This window comes from Neoarius graeffei, chromosome 3, assembly GCF_027579695.1.
Source record: "Neoarius graeffei isolate fNeoGra1 chromosome 3, fNeoGra1.pri, whole genome shotgun sequence".
In the NCBI taxonomy this organism is placed as follows: Eukaryota; Metazoa; Chordata; class Actinopteri; order Siluriformes; family Ariidae; genus Neoarius; species Neoarius graeffei.
In genome coordinates, this window is record NC_083571.1 from 65,385,075 (window position 1) to 65,397,518 (window position 12,444).

Sequence of the window (12,444 nt, forward strand, 5' to 3'; positions counted from 1 at the left end):
ACCACTAGACCAGTGACGATTGTGATGGAAGGAGTGATATATGAAGAGCTCTTTTCCAAAACACGATAAACGCCAAATTAAAAAACAAAAAACACGAGTTCGTCGCGCTATTCTGCTGTGTACTGAGCCTATTCACTGCTCTATTAATGTTTCATGCCAAATCGCTATATTTCCTTGTTTATATGTGCTGCAAATTGTAGGTTTCTCTCCAAAACGCGATAGGCACTACACCTGTTTTTTGGCTGAGTGCGACATTTCCTCTAGACCAATCAGAGTTCGGTCAGCGTGACCGAGAGAAAAAAGAAGCAGATAGAATCTGCATCATTCATTTTCCATCGTCGCAAAGCTCGCGTGTTCTATGACCTTTTAGGCAGAGTTGCTAAAGATTATGTAACAGTCTGCTTTGATATGATGCAAAACTTGATTCTTCCAAAAACTCCAATAGGGCAGGCTTATTACTCACGTCAGCTGTATCTGTACTTATTTGGTGTTGTTAGACAGGTTTAAGATTTAAGAATGAATTTAAGATTGAGCACTAAGGTCATTTGTACGTGTATTATTTTGAAGTTATTTGTTTTATGTAGCGGGTAATGGTGCTACTTTTACAGGTTCAACACTTAACTGAATAACTTTATTGAATGTATTTTTATCAATGTTGATTATTGTTATTTAATTAGTGGTTTTGTCATGCTATTTAAGGTGGCACTTTGAATGGATTGCATTTAAAAAATTGAACTAACTGGCCATTTGTTATTTAGTTAGTTGTTTTCTGTGGTGGACAGTCTTAAAACGTAAGATTAAACATAAATGAATGCATGTTATTTAAGTGTTTATATAATTTATTTGATTTTATTATAAATTGTATGATGAAAGTTCCTGATATTATATATCTACAGCATGTTCTCTTGTTTTAAAAACAGAAAGACAGAAAAAATGAACAGATTTATAGCATTTTGAAAAAAGAATGAATGAGTGGATTTATAGTGTTTTGAAAAAAATATATAATAAACTTTGGATTTACAATTAATAACATTGTTGTTAGATTTGTCAATTATTGTTGAAAATGTTCAGACTGAACCAACTATCTATTATAACAGGATAAATTAAATATTTGCAAAATTTATGGGTCTGGGTAAATAAAGGTCATTTTTCTGAAAACAATCAAAATGGATTTATAGCATTTTGGAAAAGAGCTCCACACACACACACACACACAATATAAAAAAATACAAAGTCTTCCCAAATCCTAGCCCTAAACCTAGATATAGTAAGTCTCTCCAATACAAGTACCAAATTATGAACTGGGTTAAAATTTCTAACCTCGGTTGAAAAATTCCACCTGACCTACAATTCTATGGAATCAATTTTGTGCCAAAATGTTCATACAATACTTTTGAAATATCAAACAAAAACGACAAATCAAAATACAAAAAAGTCAATTATTTTAGACTGGCAAACAAATTATTCCTGTAATCGTGCAAAATATCAGTCTATTACTCTTCAGAAACCTTTTATTTTTGTTCCGCGTCTTTCTCAGTTTTGCTTGACGTAATTTATTTTGGTTGCGATTCCAGCTTTCTCGTTTGCGCTCCCTGACTTTTTGCTTGCAGTTTTGGCACAAACTTCACGTGTGGGCGGGCTGTCCAGGAATGCATTCCCATTGGCTAACTTGTGTTTAACTGACAGCTACGCTCAGCCATTCCCTACTCGGATTCTGGCGGACTGTTTGACGAGTGACCGATTCATTGACGGTAAACAAGGATCGAGTGGACTTCAGTGGTGACTAATGGCCCTTTTCCACTACCCTTTTTCAGCTCACTTCAGCTCGCTTCAGCCCGACACGGCTCGCGTTTCGACTACCAAAAACCAGCACGACTCAGCTCGTTTCAGCCCTGCTTAGCCCCTAAAACTCGCACCGTTTTGGAGTGGGGCTGAAGCGAGCCAAAGCGAGCTGAGTGAGGTTGGGGGCGTGAGCAGACACTCCCCTGTGCACTGATTGGTGAGGAGGAGTGTCCTCACATGCCCACACACGCCCCGCGAGCGCGCTGGGATCTGTAAACACCGTAAACCTGGAAGGAGAAGAATTACGAGAATTTCTGAAGCCTTATGCACCTCGCCTCATCTATACGCTCTTGCCAGTATCTGTCCGCGTTGTCGGGTCGTGAGACTACCGCTTAAAAGCTCACTGATGTCACTGTTTGCGCTGCTTAATGACATCACGTGACGTCCACCCACTTTCGCTAACTCCACCCAATGTGTCCACCCACTTCCAGCCAGCACGGTTCAGCGCGGTTGTAGTCGAAATGCAACTCCAACAGCCCCGCTCAGCTCGACTCAGCACGGCACGGCTCAGCCCGACTCAGCCGCGTTTGTAGTGGAAAAGCGGCATATGATATTGAATTTACACTTTGTTGAATTAATTCAATATCATAGTCGCCACTGAAGTCCACTCGATCCTTGTTTACCGTCAATGAATCGGTCACTCAAACAGTCCGCCAGAATCCGAGTAGGGAATGGCTGAGCGTAGCTGTCAGTTAAACACAAGTTAGCCAATGGGAATGCATTCCTGGACAGCCCGCCCACACGTGAAGTTTGTGCCAAAACTGCAAGCAAAAAGTCAGGGAGCGCAAACGAGAAAGCTGGAATCGCAACCAAAATAAATTACGTCAAACAAAACCGAGAAAGACGCGGAACAAAAATAAAAGGTTTCTGAAGAGTAATAGACTGATATTTTGCACGATTACACGAATAATTTGTTTGCCAGTCTAAAAAAAATTGACTTTTTTTTTCTTTTTTTGTATTTTGATTTGTCGTTTTTGTTTGATATTTCAAAAGTATTGTATGAACATTTTGGCACAAAATTGATTCCATACAATTCTGACCTGTAAAATCCACATCGCCAGATAAGTTGTCAATTTAGATCTTGATGCTTTTAAAGATCACTGCTGGGAGGAAATGAGCAAAAGGCTAACTGACAGGGCTGATACTAACTGGTGTCGTTGAAGGGCACTTTCTCCTGGATTACACTGCTGTTGTGTTTTATCTGAGTGCTCAGCTCTGTCTGATATTTCCTCAGCTGCTGCTGGCTACAGAGGGGGGAAAAAGGGATGATGAATAAACAGATCATAAAACATCCTGTATTTGTGATGTAGTGATATTCAGTACCATTCCTCGGTCCTGAGTCGACACTCCTTGGCCTCTCTCTCGAGCGTCTGAACCTTAATCTACAACAGACAGAAAGCCAACAGGTGTGACACGGCCTATGAAAATACTTTTAACAGATTCATTGCTGTGCTAGATACCTCTAGGCGAGCCTTGTCGCTCTGTAGTTTCTCAATGGTGTCCATGTATTTGGAGGTAAGACCATCTACCACTGCCTGGTGCTGCTCAGCATCTTTCTCCAGCTGCTCCAGTCTCGCTCGGAGCCGAGCCTCCTGCTGACGGTGCAGCTCGTCTGCCTCATAGAACTGAAAGAGCACGGGCAGTGCGGCTCAGCTCGGCACGTCTAACTGATCGTGGTTCTGAATCTCAGTTTAGTGTCCTTTCGCTATTTTCCCAATTGTAGTCTCTTAGCAGGTAAAGGTTGTGGGGTCAAATCCCACACATGCTTTAAAGCCGATATAAAAGCTGTATCCTTGTGCAAGGCTCTTAACTCTTATCTTATATTTCCACTACAGTTACAGTAGTGGAAATTACTTGATGTTCACATTTTGTTATGTAATTTAATAAAATTACAGCCAAAAGGCTACAAACATCCTTCATTGTCTATTATGCCTCAGACTACACTGATTGATTCCATTTTCTTTTACTAATCACAGGTTTCAATCAAAGTAATCATCTTAAAACGCATCTGAAGTCACACGGCTTTACTGTCACTCTTCCATTGGCTTTCTTTAAAGGTCCCATGGCATGGTGGTTTGTTGATGCTTTAAACGGGCTCGTGGAGGTTTCCGGATGTTATATCCGCAGCCTTTCTCGAAATGAACCCTCGGCACGTACATATAGCCTCCTGGGAGAAAGCCCCATTTCAGCCCTTTTCCCAGTGCGTCGTTTTGCTAATGAGAAGCATGGAGGCGGGGAAGGGTAGAGGGTGGGGGCGAGCCATGGGGGGAGGGGGAGGGGCTTGACCAAGCTGCGGGCATGCTACCTGTGTGTCAACAGTAGCAATGGCATGTCAAGCAACAGTCCAAGCTTTAGCTTTTGACCCGGAGTCCAACCCCGAAGCAGAAGCGCAAGCAGTTGAACAAAACCCCATTCTCCCTCGGACTCCTTTCGTAAACTCAACGTGACACAGAGAACAGAGAGTGAGAGTGTTCGGAGTGGTAGTTTACGAACGTATAATACCCTAGGCTTGAACACGCACTCCATAACCAAAGAGGATAGAAGCAGCAACTACAACAACATATCGCTTATCCAACAGAAGACATGCATTGCGGAGCAATAGTCAAACATAAGCTCATAAGTTACAGTCAATTTCCAGACTAAACTCAGTTTAACAGAGCATGCTGCATGCTTTTTGGTTTTGTAGCGCAGAGTACCTGGCTAACTGCAAGAAGCGGTTAGCTGCACAGCTAATGTAGCCATTGCTAGGCTAACGCACCGATTTTAAAACACGGCAAAACGACTTAACAGTTATACACTTACTTGTTCGGTGTTTGTGGCTGATGCGGCAGGGATGCTTGGTACGGACCCAGGCTTCAGTGACAGTTGATGTGCAAAACCTGCCCTGTACTGTCCCAAGTTGTGGAAACATTCATCAGGAAAATGCTTCCGACAAACATACACCATCTTAGGTAGACTCGACGGCGTATTATTGAAGTAAATAAAATTAAGCCACTGCGTCTTCAGGGGCTCTCCCGTCGGCAGTAAAAACAGACTCCTTTCTGTGTTGTCACATCCATGTACAGCGCAACTTCCATGTTTCGCTCGCTTAGGTGGTGCCATGTTGTTGTGTCCTCTATGGTCTCCTCACTACAAAATTGAAGTGACGCATCTATGGTGGCAACTTTTGAGCTGGGCGGGCAATCCATACAGTGGGTGGGAATCCAGAGGGGGGGGCATGGGGATCATCTCCCTTGCTGACGTAGTAAAGGGAAGAGCCTATCAACGCGCCATTCTCAAATGTTGGGCATAGTTTGGTTTACACATTATGAAATTTCTAGCCACTGGGGTGACTTAAGAAGGTCAGAGGAATTCATTTTAACGTTAAAAAACCTCAGAAAGTGAAAATTTCATGCCATGGGACCTTTAAGTCATTTATGTCGCCATAGCAACCACTGGATATACAGTGTGTCCAAAACATCAGCAAGCAATACGTTTCTGATCGGCATCTTTGCTCGATACGTTCCCGTTGGCTTCTGAGAACCTTTCTACTTGTTTTTTTTTTTTTTTTACCTGGATGTGAAGCCTTTCGTTCTCCTGAATCTTCTTCTGCAGATCCTCGTCAAACACGCTCTGTGTCTGGTAACTGGGCTGGGACGGCGAATCTCCTTTATTCTGATAAAACAAGAAAAACTCATGTTTATTGTCCTGTCACTCTTACTTCTGCTTAAAAATACAGTGCATGTGTCATGAAAAGGAGTCTGTTATGTTTTATGTCGTTGAGTGTTTTATGTTTCCGAGAGGCTTTTGTTTGGTTATGGTTTATTTATAACTCAACACCATTTTATTTATCTAGCTTTCAATCCCAACGTTATGATTTTTTTGTTGTGGTTCCATCTGAGAGAGAGTGTTATCTCGCTTTTCTCTCCTCACATTTAATTAAAACTCTCATGCACTGTTATAGAGAGCTTAAAGTCATTAAAATCATGATAGTTAAGCGCTATAAATATAGGGCTAGCTTAAACTGGTGTTTATGATCGGATGTCAACATGGCATTGACTCATTAGTGCGAGTATATATTTTTGTACATCATAGGCATACAGCTGTCAGTCAATCAGAAATGATTATTTGCCATAGCCATGGTCCACCTTGCCCTTTTTACTCTTGGCCTCGGTGACCTGCAGCTCGTCCTGCAGCAGCTCCACTCTTTTGGCCAGCTGCTGGTTCCTGAAGCTCAGGCTGTCCATCTCCTGCTCGGCTTTACGCAGGCTCTGTTCACGCTGCTTCACCTCCTCCTGTGACCAGAAAGACGGTTGTGGTTAACAGAAAAAGGCTTCAAGACTCCATGAACAACATAAATCTCATCATGTTGATCATTAAATCCTGAATATGCAACACGGTTAATGCAGGTGTTCTTGCATCATAAATATAAGAGCCAATTACGTTCAATATGCAAATGAACCATTTGAAAATGACAAGGCTACCACGCTGTTAGGGAGAAGGCTAACATGTCTGAGAAACATGAATCCAGCCTTGTGAATCTTTCTGATCTGCTGCTCATGCAAACACTCGGACGAAATCCCCATCTGCCCTCTTCTGCATACAAGAGCTCATTTGATTCGCAAGGATCACTGCGATTGACAGTGAACACTGCACAATTTCAGAAAAGTAGCTGTTTCGTGTTGAAAGAGGCGGGGCATGTACACAAACCTAACTCCGATGAGCAACAATGCATCACTATTCAAAGATGAAATTTTACAGCAGCATTCCTCAATAATTAATGATAGTATTTATAGAAGTGTTTAATGCTCTCGGAGTCAAACATACATTTGAAAGATTTTTTTTTTCCCACATTAACTCAAAACATTCTCCATTTATGGTAGTATAAAGGGTCATTCCGTGCCAACTCACCTAAGGGTCCCCACATCACCGTCTCAGATTTTGCTCAAAAAATTCTATAATCAAGAATCATATGTTTGTACCACACATGCAAAATATTAGCTTCCAATTCATTGTAGTTTTGGAACTACAGGCCTTTGAAATTTTGATGTCAAAATACCACATGACGAAATGGCTCTTTCCCCAACTTCAGAGACCCATAACTTTTTATTGCAGCTATCTAGACAGTTGTGTTTGCAGATTCTTACTGAATGATACCCACTCTTTTCAAATCTGTTGCCACAAAGCCTCTGAAGGACATACGTTTTGCATAATGGGAAGCCAAAAATGACGTTTTGGCCAAAATCACTTAAAATTCATTAAAACTCTAGGGGGCATAGTAGAAATATGAAGCTAGTTAGATTTTTTTCCTCACTACATAGTAATTGTAGGGTTGTTATCTGTTCACAGAAACATATTTTGCCATGAAATTTCAATTCCTGAATTTAAAAATTTTTTTTTAACATCTTATGTCCTTTCCGAGGGGGCTAAAATAGGGCATTTTTGCCATCTTATTTGGTCACGTGGCTAGGGGTTTAGGATCTTCTAATTTTTTGTGAAGATGCTCTCATATAAGATGTAACTACTCCCTGATTTTTTTTAACAAACGCCCCTTGCTTCATATTTTAATAATTTGTTTTGTACATGGACAGTTTCATCATTTTTTCACTTTTTTCCACATTCAGAACTCTGTAACTCTACATTGGAAGATTCCTACTAGCAGCTATTTCAGATTTACATACACTGACACACAAATTTTCATATTTTAGTAGTAGTATGCCCAAGAAATTCATATTTTTCTTTCTATTGGGACCTAAAAACAGCTATTTGGCCAAAAATGACAAAAACGCTGGGCAGCTTTTAATAAACAAGGGAATAATGAAGGGGTGTTTTGCACACAAATTAAGGCTTATAAGAACCTAATCTAGGCATACACATTTCCTGAACAACTTTTACTGTATTGTATAGTATTTTTTGCAATTAGAAAATTTTAGGTATAATTGCAATTTTTGTTGAATATCCTTGGAAAATATAGAAAAATAACAACAAAATTCTGGAGTAGTATTTTTAATATACTTCAAGGTTGTGTAAGCACAAAACATTTAGCAATGAGGTTTTATTTACATATTAACACATTCAATGATCCATGATCATGATGTTGAAAAACATCACAAGATTTGTACATAATTTAAAGTCAAATATGGGCATCCGTGATAATGGGTAATTCATTCACAGGCAGTACAGTTTCATGTGATGTGCTAAGACACTCATAAACTGTCATCTAGTAGTACATAAGTTAAAACTTAAGTCTTTCACAAGTTTGAAGTCATCCTCTGTTAGTTGGTATTGGCGTCCCCCACTTTTTATGTTTGGGGCCTCTACCACACAAAGGACATGAAGCAAAGGCACCCAACATTCATCTTTCCTGCTTTGTGGTGGCCATGAGAATGTGTTGCCTCGTCCTTGTCTCATGAAATTGACATACACATCATTTTCTTCTTCATTTCTGGTGACAATATTTCCAATGTACCATTTTCTGTCATAAACACAGGCAATATATTTGCCCGGCTGGTACATATTTGGTGCAGATTGGGACATTTGGCTTGGGGCCTGTAACTGGGACTGTAAAACTGGTGTGGTTTCAGGTCCTCTGTCCACTACCGATGATGGTACCACATCAGAAGAAACCCTTCTCATCTCCAGCTGAGTGGGTGCAATTGGGCTAAGGATATCATTGCTAATATATATATATATATATATATATATATATATATATATATATATATATATATATATGGATAGAAAAAGTCACCACATCTTTAATTTATGAGGAAAATAGCCCATTCCCTCCAGAACTTGAAAAATATCAAGTCAACATTTTTGTCATTTTTGGCCAAATAGCTGTTTTTAGGTCCCAATAGAAAGAAAAATATGAATTTCTTGGGCATACTACTACTAAAATATGAAAATTTGTATGTCAGTGTATGTAAATCTGAAATAGCTGCTAGTAGGAATTTTCCAATGTAGAGTTACAGAGTTCTGAATGTGGAAAAAAGTGAAAAATGATGAAACTGTCCATGTACAAAACAAATTATTAAAATATGAAGCAAGGGGCGTTTGTTAAAAAAAATCAGGGAGTAGTTACATCTTATATGAGAGCATCTTCACAAAAAATTAGAAGATCCTAAACCCCTAGCCACATGACCAAATAAGATGGCAAAAATGCCCTATTTTAGCCCCCTCGGAAAGGACATAAGATGTTAAAAATTTTTTTTAAAAATTCAGGAATATAATTTTCATCGCAAAATACGTTTCTGTGAACAGATAACAACCCTACAATTACTATGTAATGAGGAAAAAAATCTAACTAGTTTCATATTTCTACTAGGCCCCTTAGAGTTTTAATGAATTTTAAGCGATTTTGGCCAAAATGCCATTTTTGGCTTCCTATTATGCAAAAAGTATGTCCTTCAGAGGCTTTCTGGCAACAGATTTGAAAAGAGTGGGTATCATTCAGTAAGAATCTGCACACACAACTTTCTAGATAGCTGCAATAAAAAGTTATGGGTCTCTGAAGTTGGGGAAAGAGCCAATTTCGACGTGGTGTTTTGACATCAATATTTCAAAGGCCTGTAGTTCCAAAACTACAACATAATTGGGGGCTAATATTTTGCATGTGTGGTACAAACATATGATTCTTGATTAGAGAATTTTTTGAGTAAAATCTGAGACGGTGATGTGGGGGAGTTCCTGAAATTTAGGTGAGTTGGCACGGAATGACCCTAAAGCGAGAGTCAAGCGAAATGAGATGCGAGACATGAAACTGTGGGAAGGGGGCAGAGCTTCAAAAGAGTCAGTTCATATAGGAGAGTTTGAACGATACTAAACTGTGGATTAGTTCTGATTCACATGTCATCTGTATGATCAACTTTCTACTCTTTTTTTGCATATTTTTGAGCAATAATTTTTGACGTTGACGCGTACTCCTATGTTAAAATGCATGAAGGCAAAAAAAAGTCACATCATGACCAATTTACAACCATCACGTCAAGCAATTTCTCAATTTTTCTAAAGCCTTCCAAAGTGTGCTGGATCTCTGCACGCATTATAAACGTTTCGAGTCCAAATCTGACTCTGCAGTCAATTCATTTTGGTTATAAAACCGTTTTCCAAACAGATGCGTAAATGTTTTGAATGCACAGGACTGCACATTATCAAGGATTAAAAAAAAAATGTTTAATCATTAACACATACTTTCTTTGCAACTAAATACCTTCAAGACGTTAGAACTGGCTTGTTCGTCCACCACGGCTTTCTTCAGGACCTGATTCTGTGCTCTGAGCTGTTAAAAAAAGGATGACAGATTAGCATCTGAGGATGAGAAAAGTCAAAACCTGATACGCATAATAGGAAGGAAGCAGAAGTCTTCAGCACAACAACAACCACAAAGGAAATTTGCAGACTAAACGTTTCTGCGACATGACGGGCCGCTCGGGTTTATCCATTAACTGCACTGGACAAAGTCGGCACTCGGGAAACTTAAAACAGAAGCAGAAAGATATTTGGATGACATCTTAGAGCTGAACTCTGAACACAGGACAGAAAAATGACTTTTTGACTTTTCTATGCTTAAAAAAAAATCCTAAAATCTTCAATCCTGAGTCAGAACATTTTCCAGATTCTCCCCCCCCCATTTTAAACCCCCAAATTGTTTCAAGTTCGCATAAAACTGATCACAAAAAGGGGAAAAGTGAATGGTGACATGTCCAAATCACACTCAGGTTACTTTAATGCAGAAAATACTAGAAACGAAACACCAAATTAAAAACAGAAAAATTATTTTATCTTGTTTTAATCCCAAGAAGAAAAGAACATCTTGCACAAAAATCTTTTACACGTCCTTTATAACGTCTGTACTTTTCCAGAATTATCAGCCCAGTGGGGGAAAAAATGCTGTTAAAGCACATCACAATGATTACTTTAAATTAAATTTTTTTTTTATTATACTCAAAGTCTGGAAAGTACAAAAAATTAGTATTAGTATAAAAGTATTAAAAAATAATTTCTCCATTCATCATTGTTCATTCTTTTTAAAAAAAATTATACTTAAAGTGCTTATTCTGGACCAATTTCGTGTGTTTTTTTTTATATGAAAGTATGTCCCTTTACAGGGCGGCACGGTGGTGTAGTGGTTAGCGCTGTCGCCTCACAGCAAGAAGGTCCGGGTTCGAGCCCCGTGGCCGGCGAGGGCCTTTCTGTGCGGAGTTTGCATGTTCTCCCCGTGTCCGCGTGGGTTTCCTCCGGGTGCTCCGGTTTCCCCCACAGTCCAAAGACATGCAGGTTAGGTTAACTGGTGACTCTAAATTGAGCGTAGGTGTGAATGTGAGTGTGAATGGTTGTCTGTGTCTATGTGTCAGCCCTGTGATGACCTGGCGACTTGTCCAGGGTGTACCCCGCCTTTCGCCCGTAGTCAGCTGGGATAGGCTCCAGCTTGCCTGCGACCCTGTAGTACAGGATAAAGCGGCTAGAGATAATGAGATGAGATGTCCCTTTACACACTCATCCAGAAGGGTAATTTTGCACAAGGCCATCTGTCTACAGCAGAAAAAAATAAAATAAAACGCGTCTGGAAAAATCCCAAGGGAGTCTGGAGCCAGATTCGTGATGTCACCTGCGGAAGCGCCAGCAGGCTGCGAGAGCTTTGCACGGTTTCAGTGCACAGCCTGTGTAGGCCAAGCGCTCCCATTTCTCTCTCATTGTCCGGTCTTTTGGGAAATCATGAGTGCTAATTCCATCAAGATTGGTGTTGCTACACCCTCCTACGATACATCTGTTAACCATTTTAATAATTACGTGATAACGTTGAAGAAATTTGCAGAAAACTACCAGGTCGTTTTCTCATAAACAAACCAGCCCTGACGTAGGATTCAGAGGGAGGTGTCCTGCATGCGACGTCACGAAAATCAATGTTTCCCGGGAAATCCAAATGCCAAGTTTTTTCAGAGGCGGACCAATTCGCCTCAAATGGCTTGATTTCAACTGAATTTTTCTGGTATTGCGCAAGGTAAAAAAATTGCAGAGAATGCAGAATGTTACAGATATTTGACCCAAGTTTAATATAAAATAGGAGAATTACATTGATCTTGCTCCTGAATTTACCCGTGATATGCACTTTAATGACTATATTGTATGCTTATCCTTTTTAATGTTAGAAAGTTAGAAAAAATTAATAATTAAAAAAAAACACAAGACAAGAACCTTGATTATGTATGAAGGCTGAATCAGGGGGGAAAACTTTTTTAAAATTATGATTGTTATATTTTTAGTTATTATTATGGCAGCACGGTGGTGTAGTGGTTAGTGCTGTCGCCTCACAGCAAGAAGGTCCGGGTTCGAGCCCCGTGGCCGGCGAGGGCCTTTCTGTGCGGAGTTTGCATGTTCTCCCCGTGTCCGCGTGGGTTTCCTCCGGGTGCTCCGGTTTCCCCCACAGTCCAAAGACATGCAGGTTAGGTTAACTGGTGACTCTAAATTGAGCGTAGGTGTGAATGTGAGTGTGAATGGTTGTCTGTGTCTATGTGTCAGCCCTGTGATGACCTGGCGACTTGTCCAGGGTGTACCCCGCCTTTCACCCGTAGTCAGCTGGGATAGGCTCCAGCTTGCCTGCGACCCTGTAGAACAGGATAA

The 12,444-nt window shown here is 40.2% G+C and overlaps 1 protein-coding gene across 1 annotated transcript in view; it reads right to left on the reverse strand.

The window, feature by feature from the left end:
• The window catches only part of ppp1r21 (protein phosphatase 1, regulatory subunit 21), a 42,223-nt gene that overhangs the window by 28,789 nt on the left and 990 nt on the right, over positions 1–12,444 (reverse strand). Inside the window, exons 2-7 of the mRNA XM_060917150.1 lie at positions 10,034–10,102; positions 5,970–6,116; positions 5,395–5,496; positions 3,303–3,467; positions 3,166–3,224; positions 2,992–3,086 (exon numbers count right to left, since the gene is read on the reverse strand). Coding sequence (XP_060773133.1) covers positions 2,992–3,086; positions 3,166–3,224; positions 3,303–3,467; positions 5,395–5,496; positions 5,970–6,116; positions 10,034–10,102 — 637 coding nt within the window. The remainder of the gene's footprint in view (positions 1–2,991; positions 3,087–3,165; positions 3,225–3,302; positions 3,468–5,394; positions 5,497–5,969; positions 6,117–10,033; positions 10,103–12,444) is intronic.